At 42.3% G+C, this 23,169-nt stretch overlaps 1 protein-coding gene across 1 annotated transcript; it reads right to left on the bottom strand.

The window, feature by feature from the left end:
- Positions 1 to 4,375: 4,375 nt before the first annotated feature.
- bor (ATPase family AAA domain containing bor) lies at positions 4,376 to 22,894 on the bottom strand. Its single transcript, XM_084599423.1, has 14 exons — positions 22,543 to 22,894; positions 21,830 to 22,008; positions 21,375 to 21,434; positions 21,209 to 21,278; positions 19,400 to 19,565; positions 18,198 to 18,267; positions 16,680 to 16,892; positions 13,257 to 13,382; positions 11,138 to 11,262; positions 10,241 to 10,292; positions 10,082 to 10,152; positions 7,747 to 7,914; positions 5,437 to 5,545; positions 4,376 to 5,150 (listed from the first exon to the last, which is right to left on the bottom strand). The coding sequence occupies exons 1-14, from the start codon at positions 22,760 to 22,762 to the stop codon at positions 4,944 to 4,946; spliced, it is 1,836 nt and encodes a 611-aa protein (XP_084455549.1). The 5' UTR covers positions 22,763 to 22,894; the 3' UTR covers positions 4,376 to 4,943.
- Between the last annotated feature and the right edge of the window lie 275 nt (positions 22,895 to 23,169).

Raw genomic sequence — 23,169 nt, 5'->3', positions numbered from 1 at the left:
GAGAAAGACGCGGGCCGCAACAGCCGTCGTCCACCACCTAAGCGGTGGCGGGTGCAATGACGGCCTACAACAGATAAGAATCGGTGCAGGCTGGCACCCGCCGCAAGCGGCGTTGACCTACCAGTCCCAGCCCCGTAGTGCGAGGATCAGCCACCCTTCACCGCTCTGGTTGTTCGCTTCTTTGTTTATGCAGCCTCCTGCTCGCATTTCGGATGTTTCGCGCATGCAGCAAACAAATTAATACATCATTTGGAAATCTGAAACAATTGGGCAAGACAGTCCGGTCTATATAAATGGAACGATTTGAACTGCTTGGAAATGCTGTGCCTTGTGCCCACATTTTACAAGATAATTGGTGCAAGTACGTACAAAGATATCCTGCTAACATTATCTTATATGCGCCCTATTAGCGGGGTCTTCTTGTAGGATCGAGCAAGTGACAATTGCCTGTTAAGCGAAGTTGTTTAATTTATTCTTGCCCACAAGGATTGTGGAAATTATGGAAACAGCATATATTAACTTGCTAACATTTTTATTTAGATGCCTAAAGATCACTGTTCTGTGTTTGTAGAGAGATATAGAAAAATATATGATGATCAAGTTCAAGGAAATCATCGCCTTCCAAATATCTTTTACATCTCAAAAATTTTCAATTGCAAAATTTTTAGTTTCAATCTTAACGGGAATCTGATGTTCTAGTGTTTGCCAAGATTGGGTCTCCAGTTAGAAATAAAAATTTCAATTGGCATTTTAGATACTGACCAATTGGATTTGAGATTAAAAATCTCAATTGGATAGTCAAATGGAATATGAAAGATTGTCCATTTGTAACAGAATCTCCAATTGGAAAAGCAAATTTCATTTAGAAATCCATTTCGGACATCAATAGGTATTCAAGCAGCCAATATGTGCGACCAATTCAAATTTTGGTTCCAATTAATTGGACCAATTTGATAACTCATCTGCTTCCAAGTGTTTTCTTTTTTCATCTGGACCACTCTTGAGACACAAAAGAATAAGGAGTCCATAGACGGGAAAGGTGCAGCGAAGGCAGACAGTCCTCCAATTCTAATGGGAATTTTCAGATGGGACCTCTTACACTGGGACTGTATTGGACTTTGCAGCAGCCCGTCAGGATAGTTTTTCCTTTCCGCAAGGAGGGGCTGTACATGCTGGCTGTGTAGGATGCGTTGAGGCTTAGGGATGCACCAGTGTAGCACTGATGTAATTTTGTGGGTGTGGAGAGTGTATTTGCTTGTGAACTCCTTGAAAGTAATATAATGTATTTCTGATCTATGTGAGTGCTATTCTTCATCTAACTTTTGTTATATCCATGTGACGTTCCATGTATATTATTGGTAGGCACAGACATTTTAATCATGCTGGTACGTATTATATACACAGATGTTGGTGGTGCTTGGGGTCAGCTGCAAAAAGAAAATGCACAGTTGCACAGCTCTTGCTGTGCAACTGTGCATATTGCCCCATCTTCAGTATGGGGAAGCTAACCCCCAGAACACAGCAGATTTCAAATAATGTGCTGTGGCCTAATTTTGTGAGCTGATAAGCAGAAACCCAAGCCAGTACACCTGCAATATCTGTCGCTGCAGCAGCTTGAGTGGCCAGAGTGACGAGGTAGTGCCAAAAATCTCTCATACAGCATTCCCTCCAGTTTTTGCTAGACGTTCTATTTAATTAAAAACAATCATTATTCTGAAACTTCAAACTAATAACTAACACCATAAACTATCTATCAATCTAAAGTTAAAATATACACTGATAAATAATGTTACAACTGGTGAAAAGTCCCATAAACACACGCATGCATTTCAACATTTTGTCGCCAGATTATTTTAGACATGGAATTCCTTTCCGTAGCTTGTGCAACAAACACCCAACAACTTGCACCTAGATTTTGGAATCTCTTGCATAGCAGTACAATGAGGTACTATGCGTGAACCTGAAAATGTTTGAAGTGAGTATGAAGGGCGATGAAGGGCTTTTTGATGAGCTCTTGGTGGGGGACACAACTGAAAACTTTAAAGCTCGAGATGCATTACATCTGTCTGAGCACACCCATCAGTGAAAGCGTAAAATAATGTACAGTTTCTATCAGTCGTGTGACATTTGACAGTTTTGTACGAATGCATGCTGGTTGGTGCAAAAAATATTACTGCTGATACTAACCAGCTCTGCCATAGTTAATATAACTGACGTCTTCAGTAACCACACATACAATTCCTCTGTGACAGACAGTAGTACGCTGATGAAGCTCTCCTTGTTATCTAAAGCCTTATCATCACATCAAATTATAAGCTCCATTTCAACACCTCTGGCTTGCTTGGTAGTCAAATATCCTAAGTTGATTTCGTTTATTGTTCAGCAGAGTAATACTCGCACCGTGCACCAGTTCCCATAGTTACCAATTGTTAATACGAGGTGACACGAAGGGCATAGACAACACCATCTATCTTTTCAGTGATGCACTGCGGGGCAACATATTTCCAACTGGAGGCCTGCTAGACAAATGCCTTCTGTGAAGACCATTTTTCAACAATATATGTTCCGAGGATGGGGAAAATGAGACTATCTTGCCAGGGTCGGAGGATCCAAAAGGGTGGTGAGTGCTACTTAATTAGTGATCTGATCCCTGGGACTGAAAGAGAACATCATACCGCTGATGCTTTGGAAGCTATCTGAAGACCCGTGGAAGAGAGCATGAATTTCAATTATGTGGAGAAGGAAGGCAAGATGTTTCTTGTTGCAGTAGATTCTTGCTCAAAGTGGACTGAGGTAAAGATCATGAGCTTGACTACTGCTGCTAAGACTGTGGAGGCAGTCTGCTCCCTGTTGGCATTGCACATGGTTTGCCTGTTGAAACTTTTAACAGAAAATGAGCTGCAGTTTTAAGTGATAGCGTTCAAAGACTTTTTGAAAGCAAATAGTGTCAAACATGCATTGACACAGTCTCAATATCTGCATTACAATGAAGCCGCCGAATGAGCTATGCAAACCAAGACAAAGAAAAAGCATGTTTCAGGAGAAAGAAGGAAGGCTACAACAGGTCATCACAACACAGAAATGACAATTTTGTGTTTATATTTACAGGAAATACTCCTGTCAAGTTGTTCTTGAGGCAGATACTGCATGGTCTCTTATCGTTTATCCAACCAACCATGTCAAATATGATGGCAGAGAAAATCTAGCAAGTAAAAGTGTCAGCTGACAAGCGTAAGGCTACAGGAAAATGCTATAGTGTTACTGACAATGTTCTATTTCGTTCTGCAAGAAATATTAAAATCAAGTGGCAGCTAGGAAAGGTTTTGAATATGAAGGCATCCACAACAAATTTATTGCTTGTGAAAAGGAGTGCGATTTGTGCATGCATATCATGTGGCCTTGATATGCCACATACCTCTGACACTAATATTCTGCCAATGCTGAGCCATGCTACTGATGAGGGCCACCAGTGACGACAGCAACAGCAGAGCCACTAGGCAAGGACGACTTTCTGTGCATTTAATTATAAAGCTGGGGGTCAAAATGTTATGTCCCATTATATGTATCTAGCAGCCTAACTACACTTCTGTTGATGGCCTCCAACATTTGTATGCGTGCTGACTGCATCCTTGCCTTTGGCCATGTGTGTGGGTAACACACTGTTAAAAGATGATTGCCTCTCATTAGCTCATGTAACAAAGCATTTCATGAAATACTTAAATGAAGTAATCATGCAATAATGTAGTTGGCGCTTCACAGTGCATGGCACAGCAGTTCGCGATGTCAACCTCCACATTTGTGCTTTTAGCTACTAAATTCTTTTCCTTTACAGACAGTTAGTTTGTTCAGTTGAATTTTATACACAGCTTATAATCTGTGGCCTTTTGTGCTGGCACTGCAAACGTCACAATGTACATCATAGCAGATTGCAATGCTTTCCGCTGTGCTTGTGGTCTCAACATGGTGGCCAATATAGCATCAGATGCACTTTTAATGATGATTCTTTGGAAGAGACAGCCTAGAAAACTGCACAGAGCGGTAGCCAAGGATTGCATTCAATTTTGCACGAGCCATTCAATGGCCAGTCAGCAGCTATCAGCTACAACATAACAATGCAGAAACAGATCCCTATAAAGCATTGTTCATATGCACTTGACTATAGTTCAAACACAATATTATCACACTGTTTCTCTGTAGAATGAACAACTTGCTTGCATAGTCACCCATGTGCTTTTAGTTTGATTTAAATCAAGGGAATCATAATTAACATGAGACAGAACATGCTCAGAATAGTGATATAGACATGGTCTTATTTGTGGAACCTGACATGAATGTCACACAGATAAGGCATACATCTGACACCAATGACTGTAGAAAAAAGTTTTTTTTTTTTTTTATTCTGCATACCCTTTTCATCAATGAGTCTGACTGCAGAATAGCAGGCTTATGGAGCAACACAATTCTTTTTCAGCATACTTTTTTGCGGCTCTGCTCAGCGCAATGTTCCAAAGGTAAATCGGCCTACACTACAGAAACCCATGTGAAAATTCAATTGATCAATCTGTATGAAGGACACAATCACTTGCATACTGTACAAGGACTACTCTTGTACACGCTTTACATTCGCAAGAACAAAGAAGCAATAATACAGAGCAAAGCTCCTGTTTATGATGCAGCAAATATGAACAAATCTTAGTGAAGCAACCATATTTACCGCTATACAAAGCGTGCAGCTGAGTAACTGCACACACACGGCGACATAAAATAAGCACCATTTACACAGTACTGAATGACTTTGCGGTCATGGGAGGCACATTATATCTGAAAATACGAATTGATGCTAACATTATGTTTTCTAAACCAGCTATCATGATGGCAATGCTACTATCTATACAATCCTTCATAAAACTGCCTATTAACATTATATACATGGAATGACAGTGCTAAGACGATGCTGCAAAACTTGGTGGAAGTGCAGAGGGACTAGTGTATGGTGTTGCTGAAGTGCTAAACCCTCCTGGCGTCCGCTTGCGATGCTCCTCCTCAGTCTGCCATGCCACCTTTTGTCTGTTCTGCTTCACAGCGTCATGGACACGGTCCATGATCATAGTTTCAGTAAGCACGCCGTCATCCGAAGCATATGCAGCAGCCTGTTAAAAAACGAGATGCAACTTTCCAGAATGACCGCCACTAATCACACTCTACCGTGAACATGGGGCTAAAAGTGAGCTGGAAGAGCAAAAATTTCAAAGCTGCAGAATCTGCCAGTTTTTCGTTTTTTTTTTTCCTCTCCTGGCCAGAATGCTAAAAGGTGAGCAAGTGTGCACATCCTTCTTCCTTAGAACATCTACCTGGTATTCTTGGTGTTTTGTTTCCATATTTGTTTTAATCTGTTCATGCACTATGAGCCACAGCAAAGCAGACTGATTAGCTCACCTGCCACGTGACTCCCAGCTTGGCAATCTCACGGCCAGATAGTCCTTCGGTGATCCGCGCTATCTCAGAGCAGAGTTTACTATAGTCGAACTGGGCAACCTTGAGTCTCCTGTGAAGGATTAACAGACAAGGTTAGTACATGTTAAGGTGAACAGGCACTTTTTCAACCAACAAAGTGTCTCATTTCTGTGAACTTGATATCAAACAGCACACACGCCTCATTTCAGTGCATGCGATCAGGAATACACTGAAAGCTCACTGACGCAGACTTTAATCATTCAAATTTTTGGACATTTCGAACTGTATGACTTGGTCTGGTCAAGCTCCACAGAAATCTGTGCTTAAAAGAGCCCATTATTTCGAATGCAAGTCGTGGGCAAGTCATGTAGCTGTATCCCCTCTAGAACGGAGAGAGAAGAGTGGAAAAGAAGGCGAAACCATGTAAAACCAAACCGCTGCCACAGAAGAAAAGAAAAGAAATGAAAATACAGGTTCGAACAATGCAGAGTTGGCCTATGCCGCACCTTGCTTTGGATTCTACCGTACGAAGGTGCCCTACGAAATGTGCTTTATGAGTTTCGAAATAGTGGCGGCTAGCCATGTGCATGTTTTTTGCACCATTTAGATTATTTTTTTCTTTGCATTCTTTTTTCATAGTGTATCAAACCCTGCACAATGTTTTTCCGCAATGCACGAACGGCAGGCAGTCATGTCTTCTTTAAACAATTTTGTTACACAATTTCTGATGTAGGAGCTCTATTGAATTGAAAGAATGGTGCCATTTTATTCAAAATAAAAACCCTCTATGAACTGAGTGAAAATATTCCAGTATATTTGGTACAATTTTCGTCATTTTCGTAGTAGAGAAAGGGTTATTTAAAGGGGCTCCCATAGGCAGGCTGTATCCAGGTACAAATGGAACGGTAAGCGATCTTAAAAAAAAAGCCCTTCTCAAACCTGCTCAAGGGTCGACTGTGCACCTCTTACATGCGCACAGCAGTAAGTCTAATGAAAAACGGATGGTCTTATCTCTAGGTACATGCAGAACACTTAATTTCAGTTTCACTTCTATGAGCTTCGCACCAGCCCACATTGGCAGTGACTATCATTTGCGCATCAGCTAACCAGCCTAGCCCAGCTGGGCTAGGCTGGTTAGCTGTGAAAAAGGCAAAGTGCCATGCATGAGTTGCCTTGTGAAGATCATACATGCTTGACTGATATGGAAAGCTGTTGAGTGGAGTAGCAACATGGTGAAGTTAGAGATTATGAAGCTTGTCGACAACATGAACACAGGTGGGAAGCAATACCACAGAGACTCCACTGCTCAATCTGCTGGCCATCTCGTTGTGCAGCTGCCACACTAGCACTTCCAAGTGAACACGACAGAGCTTGTCTGGAGCGATGTGAAGGGTTTTGTGGTGCATGCCAACAAGATATTCAAGCTTCAAAACGTGGAGCCTCCGGTTTGGCAAGGCATTACGCAAGTGACTGGCAAGAAATGGAAGTTATATGCAGCACATTCTCAGTCAGGAAGGCGAGATGAGAAAACTGGACCACATCGTCAACAATGTTGTTGACCAAGGATGAGCTGCTGTTGTCAACCTGGAGGACAACACAACCAGAACTGCTAGCCTCAGTTGTGATGAAGATGAACGCGGACGACGAGATCTGACGAACTAATGCGTACGCATGATATATGCACATACAAATCGGCATCATCCTTTACTGCCGCAAAGAAAGCAGCGAATACAAGAATGAAAGCACCTTTGACGAGCTATGACAGAGTGCACAGCGGCAGGTTCCAAAAGAATTCTGACCACTTGTGCATTTACAATCGCAGGGCCCACAGGCTTGTCTTGCATTTTGCCGACATCGACACACAGCTGCCAAGGTCTAGGTATATTTGATACACCTTCCTTGGGGTTCGCCTAAACTGGAGAAAATTAATGTATATACGCATTGCAGAAACACTGACAACTGTGACATGACAAGCAAGAAACAGGGCCTGACAAAAAAAAAAACAAAAACAAGTTGGGCCATTCCAAAATATGTAATAAAAAATAAAATGTCACCAAGTGCCACTGGCTACAAAAATAAAGCTAAATACCAGCACACCTTTTATGAAATAGATGGAGCCACCAGTCAAATTGATGGGAGCAACATGCACGTACGAACACAATCATGTAGTGCACGCCATCCTGATTGGCCCACGTCGCCCAAACCTTCCACAGTGCTGCAAATAGCTTGTGGGACGAGGAATAGGGGGTGTGTTGGGAACTCGCTGGATGCTGTCAACATAGTAGCACTCACCTCTTTCCCTCAGATGCTGGCTGGAGGACAAATTTGTCAAAGTACAGCCGCACCATTCGCTCACGTTCCTCCAGACCGGGAAGTCGGAACTCAACCATCTCGTCGACTCGGTCGCTCACTGCCCAGTCAAATTGTTCGGGTGTGTTACTGGCCAGGACCAACATGAACCTGTGAGGGAACAATTACCTGCAGTCATGCCATCATTCGACAGCTAGTGCCATGAGACAAAGGCAATTAGGATTTGGAACCATATTGTGCAGAATAACGTATGATGCCACAGTGTAATCATGTGAGCATGCTTTATTTGGAGCAATATCTGTTGCTGCATTTTCCGGAAGGCACAAAAACTGCACTACTAATAGAAAGATAAAAAGATGACAAATTCGCTTAAAAAGGAGACAATAATGCAAGCTAGAGGCTGCTCTTAGAAAAAAAAAAAAAAGTGATTTTGCAATGTACACAATTATGTACAAGGTGCCTAAGAAAGTCAATGATGTGTACAACACTACTGTACACAGATCCCTATGTAGTACTCACCTATGACCATTAAATAATTTATAAATGTATTTTTCTTTTACCTGTTCTGGTTTCAAGAAAGAAGTGATGATTATGACATAAAGGTTCCGCATAGGTCACATTGGGAATAAAAAAAACTGATATAATCACTCCTTTTTCACTTGTAACTGCAGCTCTCGAGGAAGGCTGAATTTAGCCTTGTAATGAATCAAATGAATCAAAATAATGAACGAGTGATTATATTGCAGCTTTCAACCCTCACATGACCTACCATACATATAAATTTGACGTCATAGTCGTCACACTGTTGTTGAAGCCAAAACCAAAAAGGATGAGATAAGAAATTCGATTACCGATTATTTAGCAGGAATAGGCAAATGCTATATGGTGATCTGTGTATAGTAATGTCTTATGAATCATTACAAAGAATAAAACACTCAACCAAAAATTAGGTGCTTATACTCCATTAATCCTCACATCGAAAAAGGAGTTTCCTAAGTGCTGTCACAAATCAGTAAAATGGATGCATCCTTAATGGATGAGTGATACCATTGGTCAATAAATGAAGAGGCAAAAAATTGCTGACAGAATGCAACAAGACAGCTCGCAGAATGGATGCTACAGTGGCAACCTCAGTTGCAATGCGAGCGGGATGATCCCTTACATGCTTTTGCACAAAACTTGAAGATAATATATCCGCTATGGAATGCCGCCTGAAACTTAGTGCTCACTATAACACGTAGTCCCAGTTAGCACTCGTGTATCAGTTCTGCCGGATTGCAAGACCCATGGGGGGGCTTCAGCCGCCCAAATGCCTGTCGCTGCCTTAACCTGCCTTGGCTAGAAATCAATACAAGCAGCATGCACATCACGCCATGCTGATCACAAATCTTAGGCAGGCATTTTGGCACCGACTGTATCAAATGCCATTTTTATTTATGGTGCATCTTTCAGCCATTTTTGAAATTTGTACCCAACAGGTATGAAAATTTCTGCATCTACAGCACTTGGTTTTTTGCTAAGGGCGCCGTCTTTGCTCAATGGCCGCATTTCAATGAAGAGCACGGCAACAATGAGAGCGAGTGCAATGGCAGTGGCAAGCATTTGCACTAGTTTGTACGCCACCCATGCTTAGTCTTAGAAGTGCCAAATTTGGGGTAAAATGAAAGGCATGAACACTCAATGTGTTTACCGCGCATAAAGAAAGAAGGTGGAAGAGAAAGTGCTTGCATGGCATGCAAATGACTGAGTAAGTGATGGCGAAAGCAATAGGCCGTGTTACAGGGCCACCTTCCTTGCAGCCACACAGGCTGGGCGAAGCAGTTGCAAGTGCTTTTCAGCTTAGAGCAGTTAACAGTCAACCCGACTTCGAAGGCATTAGACAGCAAAGCTTATGGAAGTAAAGATAGTGCACTACAGAGTAGGATGAAGCCAGGTTACAGCACGGTAGGGCATCTTTCCATCAGGACACCCAAAAAGCCCTGAGGTCCCTTTTGAAGGCGTGGACACGTCACTGACAACCCATGATGGTGAACCCCTGCTCCTATACAGCCCTAGCCCCAAACCCTACATGAAGGGATGCTTGAAACCTACCTTGTCCTGTCACCCTATCGCTCCCCTTTTTTTTATTTCCTCTTACTGTCTGCTCACTGTCTCTTTGCTTCCGCCACCACAGTTTAGGTGCCCCTGAGTGCGATGGCAGATGCTGTGGCTGGCCACAAATATTTTCCTTTATTATTTTAATTATTTTAAATACATTATTGCTTGCTGATGATGATGCTTGTTGAAAGCATTTCAACCAAGAAATATATCCACTCACTTGTTGGACTGCTCTCCAGTACGATAGAGGAAAGCATTCAGGGTGGCCCGAAGGTCTTCGCTGATCATTTCCTAGGTGAAAGATTAAAAAGACCAGTTATATAAAAACAAATAAGAATGAAAGGAAGTTGCAAAACAGCTAAAAATGGCAGTTGCTTACTGAGCTACGTTTCCTGAGGAAGGCATCAGCTTCATCAACGAACAACAATACTCTGCAAAGAAACAATCAAGAAAGTCAGTCAGACACAATCCTATATTAGCCTCAGTCTTAAAATCAGGTCTGGCCACATCACTTTACTTTTGAAAACATTTGTTTACACCTGCACAACGAAACACTACAATTTTTCGAGCTGCTGTCATTTGCAGGTAAAACATTAGCCGGCGGTTTAACTTTGGTTAACCCTGGAGGAAAGCGAAACCTTGATGTACATGGCTATGCATGTTGCCCAACCTGCCATGAGTGACATAGATGTAAAGCCCTAATTCAACCACCCTGTACGAACATGCCTGCATGGCCTAGGGGCGGAGTGGGATTCAAGGGTCCTGGAAGTCTGCATTCTGGTCCCACCCTCCCACCTTAGTGAACCATAAGCAGGCACTGCCAACTCAGGCCAATTTGCCAACACATCGAATAAGTGAGTCAGTTAGATCTCTTAAAGTGGTGCTTCTGCACTAAAAAGGCGACAAGATAGCACATGTAAGGCGCTGTTCTAACCTACTTCAGGTCTGTCTGCATCAGGTGAATTTACCATAGCTGGTGAATGTTGGAAATCTTTTGAACGAGTGGCCCCGAAACTGCACTCCGAGTAAAACAGCACAAATACAAGGTGTCAAGACAATTCTTGCAAGTTTTGTAACATGTTCTGGCCTCTGCCTTGGATCAATTACCACACTGAAAAATAAAGAGCGACTGTAAGTCAGAACTTGTCCATCCATGTCTCTTTGTAGGTGCCAATTTGAGCATTGGTTTGGTGTGTGCTCACATATAGCCACCTTGCTCATGAGCAAGCCTCATTAACGACACGCCACAAAGCCAGCAAATTGCAATCTGCCTTACCCCCGCCTGCTGGTTTGGGACCAGTCAAAGACCTTGTGCACAGCTGACACACCTTCGCGGCCCATGGGAGCAACGTCCCCGCCACTCATGAGCGCATATTCCATGCCCGAGTGTTGAGCCAAGCGCTGCAAAGGAGAAAGAGAATGAAGCAGACCTGAGCATTACAGACATGCTTACTAAGAAGACAATATATTGAGTGCAGCGTCATCATCTTGGGCATTCGCAAGTGAGTTTCCTCAGTGAGTTTGCATAAATAATTAACATTTTCTTCCTACCGTGCTATTAAACCCTAAAACGCAAGACGAGCAAACCTGTATAGAGGGACTATAGTATTAATGCCTTCCTCCTGGATGTGGGACAGGGCACAGTGGAATGAAGGATGCTCCGAATGTTATATCACTTTTTTTGTTGTCTCTGAAGATGAACAAACGAGCCACATATGCAAGTGTAACTTTCACCGTGCTGGGCACTGAAAATTAGGGATGCTGCGTACGTGCTGCGTTTTGAAGGGAGATATAATATATTGTCAAACTAGCGTATACCATCAATAGCAAGAAATGCATATAACAATAAGTCATTTCTCTCACCAGATGCAGAACTGAGAATTCTACCTAACCATTCTGCCTATTGCATTTGCTTCAGAAGACTTCACGCGTGAGACGTGACAATCTTTTGACCTGTCGGCAAAAAGGCAGTGCGCACAAGTGAATACATCACCACTTATGCCCCAGCATTAGCACCGCACCTGAGGTATGTAAGCTCCCCAAGGATGACGCATTTCAGCATCCCCAAACCGTCTGAGCTCTATAGAGACCCAGAATGTCAATAAAGTGGTTTGGTTTCGTTTGTGGAGTTTAAAGTCCCAAAGCGACTCAGGCTATGAGAGACGCCTAGTGGAGGACTCCGTAAATTTAGACCACCTGGGGTTCTTTAACGTGCACTGACATCACACAGCACACGGGCGCCTTGCTTTTCGCCTCCATCGAAAAACAGTTGCTGAGGCCAGGATTCGATCCCGCATCCTTGGGAACAGTAGTCGAGCGCCGTAACCACTGCGCCACCCCGCAGTCTGTCACCTATAGGCCCATCTTTTACACCTTTAGTACACATAATACATGATGCAATGGCTGCATTTGTTTCCATAAAATAAAACGCTAATACAGTAGTATTCCTTTGCTCATAGCACCGCCTCCAGTTTTGGGGCTTTCTAAGTTTGCATGGCTTATGGCTGGCATGTTCTGCAGCTAGTTTTGTAGAGGATGGCGGAGTGTAATTGTCAAAGCTTAAAATCTTCACTAGAAGCTGTCCTCAGAGACCTAGGTGCACAAAACTCCCTCAGCTGTTGAAAGAGCTTTGCACTCATCCAAATTCTGGAGGAGCGACCAGACGTGCCTAAATTTTTTTTGTTGCTGAAACACTGTGTCTGCAACCTGTGTCTGCAACCTATGCATAGAATTAAAGCACAAACACATGCTGGGTGAGGACACGTAAATGCTCAAAAACAAGCTAAAAGTGAAGGCTGTTCAGTGTATATCTATATTGCCTGTATTTATTTATTTATTTTATTTATTTTATTTATCATATTACCCACAATGCCTTTTGGCATTACAGTGCATATCACTGTATATAAGTTGTTGATATTTGCCTGATTTATCATCCAAGCTGAAGACTGAGCTCGCAAAGTCGTCTTCGGACTTTCTGTTACTGTTTTCATATAATAATAATAATAAAAAAATTGCAGTAGAAGCAGCGGAATCATGCGAGAGGTGCCAAATTCACAGCGTGTTCTGGCGTGAGCCGATGCCATTTTTGTTGACATCTGAGATCACTCTGCTCCGAATAATTATTTCTTCTGCGTTCTACGGGTCTCCACGTTCGCCCCAGTCATGTGTTAGTTCATGTGGGGTCAATTGCTAAACAAATATATGACCAGAACTAGTAGAAATTTCAAACGTAGTAGCCAGGAAATTGTGTTATCCGACAATGCATTGACCTGGAAAAAAACTAGTGTAACTCTATAAGTCGTCTTTACTGCCCGTGATATGGAGCATATGAATCGGGAAAACAATTTTACTGTATTCAGTGTAGTATGCAGCATGGCAGGCAGCTGACAGCCCACCTTGGCAAAAAGTGTCTTGCCGGTGCCTGGGGGTCCATACATTAAAATGTTCCTGTACATCCCCTTGTTTTTCTTCGTGTTTCTTGTAGCTATGGCAATGTCTCTTAGCCGTTCCTCTAACTTGGGCTGGAAGGGAGATAAAAGAAGCACCAAACACCATGTAGGCACTCAAAACAGAAAAAATCATAAAATGGCAGTAAAGCATACTATAACATCAACAGATTTCAATTTTTGAAATTCTTTCTAAGGAGACATTACGAAATTGTCATTCTAATTTTTCCAACTCCTCCTTTTCGCACTGTTTTAAGTACATTTTTTTCCAAGAGCGATTAATGGGTGGAATTCCCTACATAACATTGCCACGGTGTACACATCTGTTCGAACGAAAAATTCATAACAAGCACCATGAATGGTACCATTCTTTTCAGCTAACGAGTCTGTTTCATATGAGAGTGCATCAAGTGGTGTATGCCTGTTACATTATATTTTGTTTACAACGTGCGAACTCGAAATATTTCTGTATCTCACTCCAAGAATTGTTAACAGCATGCATTATTATCTTTTGAATACATGCATTAGGATGTGTTGTTATCACTTTTTTTGTTTCCACTCCTGTAAAAGCTCCACCACAGGGTTTGCAGTAGAAATAAATAAGTTGTGAAATATCAAACTAGTGCTGAACACTCAGTTCAGTTCAGTCGTTCAGTCGTGTTCGACTCTTCGTGACCCTATGGACCATGTCACGTCACACTTTCCGGTCTCTCACTATCTTCCTAACATCACATAACTTCATCTGCAGTGCCTCGAGGATGCCATCTAACCATCGCGTTCGCTGCCTACCCCTTCTCCGGCGACCCTCAACCTTTCCCAACATCAAATCTTTCTCCAGCGACTCCCCTCTTCTCATCAGATGACCAAAGTAGCTGAGTTTTAACTTTAGAATTTGACCCTCCAATGAGCAGTCAGGGTTTATGGTCGACAATATCGACTGATTTGATCTTCTGGCAGTCCAAGTAACTCTCAAGAGTCTTCGCCAGCACCACAATTCAAACGTGTCAATTCTTCGGTGGTCAGCCTTTTTCACAGTCCAACTCTCACATCCGTACATAACAACTGGAAAGACCATAGCACGAGTTATATGGATCTTGGTTGGCAGACTAATGTCTCTGCTCTTTACTAGGCGGTCAAGGCTAACCATTGCTCTCTTTCCCAGAAGCAGGCGTCTCATAATTTCATGGCTGAACACTAAAGGCACACTTATTTTTCTTTGATAAATAGCAATACAGTGGCATGCTTAGCGTAATGGGTATAGTAGCCCCTAAGAAAAGCATGAGTGTGGAAGTATATTCTCAACAGAAACAAACAGACAAACAAAGAAAACAACAAAATGAAATGAAAAAAAAGGGAGAGGAAGGAGTTAATGAAATAGGTGTACTCAGCAATACATCAAGAGGTTTTAAGTGAAGCATGCCAGTCTTGCATAACATACAACATCCCAACGAGTTTGGAACAATTACAAGACCATTTCTGAGAGCACACTGTAAGTGTGCTTTAGTCGTGCTAGTATTGTATACTATTATATGCAACTGTATTACTGGATGCATGCTGCCGTTGTGCAATACATTTTTATGCTTTCACTTGCAGGATTAGCATTTGCAACCTATTTTCTTGCAAACAGTCGATACCACCCTTATTATGTTCACACCGAGTTTAACCTTTACCTATTTCTGTGCTTTCATTAGCAATAGGCACTGTACTTGTTTAAATTTCGCGACGTTGCTTGTTAAAGACATTTGAATGTTGCCTGCTGCCCTGCAATGTAGGGGCCGAGGGGCATGTCAAGCCACAATATCTGGCTTTTTTCCTTCGACCCACTCAATGTACACATGAGAAATAAACAAATTGAAATTGAAAATTGAAAAACTTGCGAATTCAAATTCACTGGAACAGTGCAAAAAAAAATGAATTAACCAAACAAAGCTAAAAACTGGGCTCAGACAAAAATATTTCATTGCAGGAACACACTGCGTTTGCTCACCACTTCATCCCACTGCCAAGTTTATTATTATTTTTTTTTTTTTGTAGCTTCCCTTGAGATGGCATCATGACGCGCAAACAGCTTAAAGCAATAAATTGTAAACAGATTAACAGTTGTAAAGGCAAACAGAACCCTGTGGAATCTCGCGAAGTGTGACACTTCTTGCGGACGCATGCATGCACGAACGGACGGTTACTCATGAGCCCATAAGGGCTTCCGCCTTAATGAAACCTGAAAGCGAGCCACCTTGCTTGCCAGAGAATTCAGAAGTGCATGTCCTCGTCCGAGGAGTTAGCATCACAATGTCAGCATAAATGAAAAGTGAAACAACATTCAACCCTGCCTTCCACACTCAAATGTGGCCCAAATGGCTTTCGGAAAAGCACAGCGGGGCAGCTTCAGATTCCATGGCGTGCGCAAGCCCTTGAGGTATTATCTACCTTGTCCTATGCTACCTGCCACTTATTCGAGATAGCGATTGTCAGTGCGTGAACCCAGCAAATGGCCCACAATTCAAATTTTCTACAGTGCACCCAATTTGCATAAGAATTAACTACTCTCTTTGATGCATGGAGCCCCATGCTATGCTTCTTGCTACCATCAAAGTATGCATACTACTCGCCACCCATGCAACACCCCCTTTAACCTCGCATCAGCTCACCCAAATTTCGGCTGGTCATTTTTCTGGAGAAAGGTCAATGTTATGCGACAGTACTGAAACTAATCGTGATTGCAGTAGCCTAATCCTCATGGTACACTACTAAATGAAGTGCACAAGCCAGTGTTGTGCAGTTTTCTTTTTTTGCATGAAGAACTAATGTGAGGACTTGTGTAAATCTATGTTGCAAGCTCCCACTACAGATATGTTTCCACTTCTGCTGCTCCCAGCTAAAATGTTACAATCCCGGTCCCTGTCAAGCCAACAGCCTCAATGGTTTTGTGCAAGTTGCTTTAGTTTTTTTCCCCACTGCACGCTTTAACATGCCCCATCAAATGATGGCCAATACATCACTCTATCTACCCGGAATACAATCAAGCAAAAAACTCATGAAAGCCTGTAAATTACTGCATAAAGTGCAAGCAGTGTCTGTTTTCAAACTTCTGTGTGGCTTTGTAGCAGGATTGACCTAAGCACGTGGCTGCCTTGAAACAGCTGAGATCTACAGTGCCATCGTGCAAAAGAAAAATTGGTATGGAGAGCTGACTAAATATTAAATAAAAACATCGCAACAACGGAGACAAGACAGAAGAAAGAAGACGGGACCAGCTTGTTTAATTATGTGCCAACTCGCTCAACTCACCGTTTACAGACTAAATGTTATTCCAAGGGCCATGTTAGTAGTAGCAAAGAAGGACTGAGGAAGGGACCAGAAACATGCACTTACATCAAGCACTACGCCCTTGAGGGCATCAGTAGGCTTGCTGGTGAGCTGGCGGACAGTGCGAATAGGGTGCTTGACAGCTTCCATGACGGTGAGCCGAGAGGTGTCCCGCACCAGGGACGGCTTGCCCAGTCGCATTTCCACATACCGTGCCGCAATGCCCGTGCCCAGCTTTGCAGAGTATACACCAAGTGCCAGCAAGGTGACACCTGCAGCCTGTTCGCGATTACCACAAAAATGAAATAAATGTGTTCCATCTGGAAAGGTACTTTTATGTGCAAAAACAGAGGCACTCTCCCCTCCTCTTTTGAAGAGCAACTAGACTACATCGCAAATGATCAGGCTAAATCCGTTAGGTCTTAAAAATGTTCAGAAATAAAGAGTTTAGAAAATTAGTTAATTATGCAATAACAACAAAACAGCAGCCCAACTGCGCAATAAAAGACCAGTTCCTTACTTCTGCTCATAGTCTCAATGTAATGAGAACACATTCGACGAAGTCCACCTGGTTGGGCAGAAATTGCAAGTTGAGACAATCAACAAAAATTCTTTATTTTGGCACAACATTTCGAGATCGACTCATTCTCTTCTTCAGGGGTGACAGAAATGGGCAAGCAGCAGTAGCAGGGTGTGGCCTCCATTTTACTTTTGTTGCTACGTGATGCACAGCATTCACGTGTGTTGAGGGGACAGTTTCCGCAACTCTGTCCCAGAAACTTGACGAAGCGAGTGTGTGTGAAAGCAAGTGAAGCTTTCAAAAAGCGAGTGCGGTGACCGTACAATGTAGCCCCTTTGAGAAACATCACATCGAGTCCCGGCATACCCAGCACATTAAGATAAATGTGAACAGTGTTTCAGGAACTCTCCCCTCCGCATACGTGCATAGCCTGTGTCATGCGGAAATTAAAGGGGGACAGAGGCCAGACCCTGCTGCTGCTGGCCCGTTTCTCAATCACTGGAGAAGAAGAGACCGAGCCAGTCTCATAATGTTGGACTAAGTATAAAAATGTAATTTAGTTTGCACAGCTAATTCTCAACTTTCAGACCCACAAATGACCATCCAATTCATACTTCTAAAAAATTTCAAGGTAAAATGAGCTGACCACTTCTCAGTCTGACAACAAGAGAGAAAAGAGGCTTTCACAAAAAGAAAAGGATAAATTATGGTTTCTGTAGACTTTTTATCAATTTGCTAAACCAGTTTGTCAATGAGAGACAATATTTTGAGCTTATCTTTTGCAAAACTTGCTTGATGTGCACAAATAATAAATTTAACTTTTTTTTTTTTTTTCAGTGCTTTTCAGGGGGCTTACACCAGCGCTGCGAGTCCCACAAGAAAGGTTGGTGTAAACAAGCCAATATTTAGAGGTACTAAATGTTGTTAATAATTACTGTTTGCCATCCCAATGTTAAAAAGCTGACTGAAAAATTTTTTTGTTGTTTTGCTTTCAGCATGATTGAGTCAAATCTTCATATTATCCAGTATCTGCAAACAATTACAAAGCCTGATGATAAACTCACCGTAGCTGAGACTTTATCCCAGTCACTAATAAAAGCTCTGAAGCCTTCACCAAACACTGCCCCTGCCGTCCTGAAAAGATAACAGAGGATGGTGTTTAAACGCCCGAAACTTCCCAACTACATGCCAAATTACTGTGTTCCAGAGATACCATTACTATCATATACATGAATACTACACATCTGCATTCCTAATATATTATTATTCTTGCAGGGAATTGGATTTAGAATCATACAAATAATCAGAACAAAATAAAGCCCCAGCTGGCTTCTCAAAACATACATAATGGGTAACTCCAAATAATAAAGAAGTTTCACTGGTATATCAAAAAACAGTAACATGTTAAAAGATTTCATGTTTACACCTTTGGAAGCTACCTCTTAAGCATGAGGTCAGCGTGGCTACAAATACAACTCAGTGTAACTTCATGTGAAAACCAAAGCTTTGCATGAACAAGGCGTTGTTTCCTGCTCTTTCTGTTATTTAAGAGGCCATAGAGAAGAAATCGCGGGACAATCAAGCACGGTAAAACCGCACATGCCGTGCCTCCACTTCTTGCCACCGCTGCCTCGTGCTGCACGGTGCTGCAAGTGTTCGGCCGTTTCTTCCCTTCTTTATTTCTTGCTGCACTTTAACACTCCTATACTTTCTGAACGAACCCCGCCGTCCTCTTTCCACGTTCGTAAACAGCTTTACTTCTCTTTTTTTTTTTTTTTTCCTTTGCGCTGCATGCTTTCCCTCACAGCTCTAAGGACTACATAAAGCTGGCTTCTCCTGAGTGCTCTTGAGCCTGATGGCAAAGTCATTAAAAAAAAAAAATACTTGGTGGTGTTAAAGAAAAAAAAAAAAAAAAAAAAATCTGCCTCGTGATTTTAGGTAGCCCGTGTGCGACGATGTCATTTCATAGGAAGCCATCGCTGCGGCCAGATACACTTTACTATAACTGATTTTTACCAAAAATGTCTTTACTATAAAGGGGGGGAAAATGTGCAGTCTATGGAATATGAACCGAGACTTCAGTATCACTTTAATATATCCAAGTTTTTACTATGTATGAGTTTACTATACTGGGGTTCTACTGTATACAGGGCTCACATTCAATTGCCTCTTAATTCTACTAACAAATCAGTTCTGGAAAGAATAGCCCTCACAACAAAGCCAGCAGAATAGTACAATGTCTGTATAGGAGAAAAGTCATGCTCACTTGATTGACTCCAGTACTGTAGCTCTGTTCTCGGCAGCCTTCACTTTGATCTGCTCAATGTAGAGGTCCTGGTTCTCACGGTCAATTTTGGCCTTAGCCCGCAACTCGGCTTCCAGCTTCTTCATGTCATTCTTGTGCCGCAGCTCCATCTCATGCTCTATTGTGGCTGCATAAATAACGGTCTCATTATTCAGTGGCACAGCAAGTAAAGCCTATTCCAAAAGAAGGCAGCCAAAGAGGTTTGCCTCTAAGGTGTTTGAGCATTGCAAAAATGAAGCCCTTCCACTGTTAAGAGATTATGGTCACTGAGGATGCGAAAGGAGGCACACTGTAGGACTCGAAAGCAAACCCCTTCGGTTGTATAACTTTGACGGGGATTGCACGTGCTAGAAGTGCACACCCTTGCTCTGGTACAGCAACCCTTACTGCGACATAAAAACTGCTAGCAATTCTTAAATGTAAAACAAGTTCAGAAATTTCCAAGTTATTTTCTCTAAAAACGCTTTGCAGCAATACATATATGTACATGACAAAAATCGATTACATAACAAAACATTTGGGGGCAATGTTCTAAACTAACACTTTCCAACCAGTTGTCATTTCCTTGTGTTGCTTCACCTACCAACACAGTTTCTGGGTGTGTGTGTCAAGCAGTAAAAGACAATCTTTAGTGGAAAAACTGCATTTTGAAATTTTCCCATGACTCAAATTCGAAACTCAACACCAAAATGTAACCCTGCTCTGACCATTTTAAAGTGAATGGCACTGTAGCCCATACACTGGGATCGACAAAAAAGAAAAAAAAAAAAAAAAAACTGTCAACGCCGTAAATTCGCGATACCTGCCTGTGATAGAAACACCTATCGCAAAATACCGAGAAAGCTTCCCCCTCTACCCACGAGTAAAATTGAGCAAAATATAAGGAGGCCCTTCCATGGTTCCACACAAATGTTCAAGATGGAGAGTGAAGAAAACGGTGAAAACTGAAAGTGTGCAATGCAGTTTGCACTGTTTTACTACAACTAATTTGTGAAGACTGCTTCTTTGTGACCTTGGTCTTTTTATTTAATCACTGTAGAAACTGTCGAACTATGCCTCAGCCTCAGAATACAGCCCAATAATGCAGTCAACACATTCACTCCTTAGCTCGCTGCAGTGTTCGGAACCATGGTGCCAATCACGACGAGGTGATCGCGCAGCTTGCCACATTGAGCCTGTCCAGCGCACGTTTGATACACGTTCTTGCTACTCAGCCTGCCCCTCTGGACGACCTCTATCGTTTGCATGGTGCACCAATGCATACCACACGCAAAACCACAACTGTCCTCGATGCTGTCAACCAATAAAATGGTGCACAGGCAGAGTGAGCAAGAAGGTGCCCACTTTGTTTTGTATACATGCGCACAATCAAATACAAAAATTTTCAAAAAAAATTTTTTTAGGACCTGCAATAGGAAAAAGGAGGGCGCTTACTTAATAGTGCATGGAAATGTGAGGTGCGCAGAAAAAGGGATGGGGGCACTCAAACGAGAGGGGCACTCAAACGATAAATATCGCCAATAAGGCAATATTTTATGGTATTACCAATATTTTGCCGTTTCCTTGGAGTTTATACAAGCTCCGATATTAGTGTAAGTAGCATTTAAGTTGTCAAATCGCAGTGGCCTATTGATACTAAATCAACCTCAGTTTCTCCACAGTGTACCTTCAGCTACCCAGTGCAATATAGAGAGTTCATTCTTACACACTAATATTGCACACAAATGAATCGAACGAGTCATGTACTACAGTGAAAACAAAAGCACTCACATCTTCTCAGGGCTTCTTGCTTGGCTACAGACTCCTCTTGCCTTTTTAAGTTTTCCTCATTGGCCCGTTGCTGAACAGAAGCAAAGAAAAGGTTCCTTACTCTGCACGGTCACACACACGACCTCAAGAAGCAGACATAGTTGATAACTATGTAACGAAGTCATACCTGCTGGAGCAGCTGGTCCTCATAGCGTTTCCTTGCGAGTTGGTCCTGATATAGGGCTCGCTGTATTACAGTAAAGCAGGATTAGCAATTTTGATAATTTGCCTCTTGACAAGAAAACCTGGGACATTTTTGAACTCAGGAAAAGCTGGTAAAATAAGAAAATATCACACATATGACTACAAGCAATATAAATTCGTGCTAGATTACAAATAAGCTTTGGAAGCATTTCCGATTTTCACAAGTTCTTCAACGCTCTTGTTTCAGTAATTGCCGATTTTATGGCAGAATGCTATTACCTGGGCCCTTCCAGCACAGCAGGCTCTAAAAAGTACTTGAAGTGAGAGCAAACTTTAGTAATATTAGTTTTTGTCCTAACATGTTTTTCAATACTAAAAAAAATGCGGGCTAAAGTGAAAGCGACATTTTCTACAACCTCGTCAAACATAGCTGCTAACCTGTTGGTTCTGTTTCGTTTCCTCAGCCATTGTCTTTCTCCGCTCTTCCTGCTGCACCCTGTGGGCATCTAGCTTGGAGTGCTCAATATGTGCCTCAAACTCCTTTATCTTGGCTTGGTGCTCAAGCTGCAGTGTCTTCTCCTGCATTTTTGACAACTCCAGCGCTTCCTTTGCATGGCCTTGAAGGGCAGAAACACAAGAAAAATGTAAAACGGGCAAATTTCATTTCGCATATACAAGAATATCCATGTGAAGTCTCAACTTTTCGTCTCCTCTTTTAACAGTCACAGAGAAATGTAATGAGTAGGATGGCCTGAAGGGATCCAATGATATTGCTAAGTAATTTGCAAAATAGTTTAAAACTGCCAGTGATTCACATGAGGAAGAATACTTCAAGTAAGGTGCAATTTTCAGCCAACCATTTCAAGAGGCGATTCGTGTGCGCTACCAAGGAGAAAATCAAGTTGTGTTTCTTTTTGAGCACATAGGCAGTTTGGCTGATACTAACAACCAGTTTGTTTATTCTGCTTACGAGTACGACATGATTCAACTGATTGTAAAATTAAGCGATTAATTTTCATCTATTGTACAGTCAACTAATCCAGCAATTAACATGGTAACACTGTATGATGCAAGACTAAGCAAAACCAATTACAAGAAACTGAAACGCTCAAAACTAAGCCACCTCTACAGGTGATCATACAAATACTTACGCGATGCTTCCAGGTCCCGAGCCGCCTTGGCCGCTCTTTCGAGAGCGCTCGAGTCAAAATGGTAACCCTCCATCCTCGATGACTTTTTTCCGTCGTCTCCAGCACCGCCGCCGCCACCAGCGGCACCGCCGCCGCTTGGTACGGTAACGCCGAGGCTAGAGAGGTCCGGCATCTCACCGCCGCCCGGCTGGTCCCTCTTGATTCCGAATAACCACGACATTTTCTACAGGTCTCGACCGCGAAACCGCGAACGACCAAGCCGGCTCTCCAAGTTCACTGCGGGAAGCACGTGGGCAGCGCGAGCCCCCTCTCTGAGCAGGTAGAGTTGCTGATGGGAATCATCGTTCCATGTACCCACATGGAGCGACAAGGCGACAAGTTCATTGAAGCTGTTTGAAACAACACCCATGCAACACCTACTGAAAAAAATTGTTTTGGATGCTCATATGATCGAAAGTAAAGCATTCAGAACGATTATTTTGCTCTGTACAGTTTATAAATCACGAAAAAAAAAATCTCGCACGAGTTTTAAAAACAAATAAATAGTTCAATTTTGTTTGTTATTTCAAATCAATGACTTCTGTTAAAAAAAATTTTAAGTAAGTTTCATTATTTGGAAGTTTTAAT

This window comes from Amblyomma maculatum, chromosome 3, assembly GCF_055883805.1.
Source record: "Amblyomma maculatum isolate TAMU_Amacu chromosome 3, ASM5588380v1, whole genome shotgun sequence".
NCBI classification, from domain to species: Eukaryota; Metazoa; Arthropoda; class Arachnida; order Ixodida; family Ixodidae; genus Amblyomma; species Amblyomma maculatum.
The sequence above is the reverse complement of the archived record's forward strand: the minus strand, read 5'-3'. Positions and strand labels throughout refer to the sequence as shown.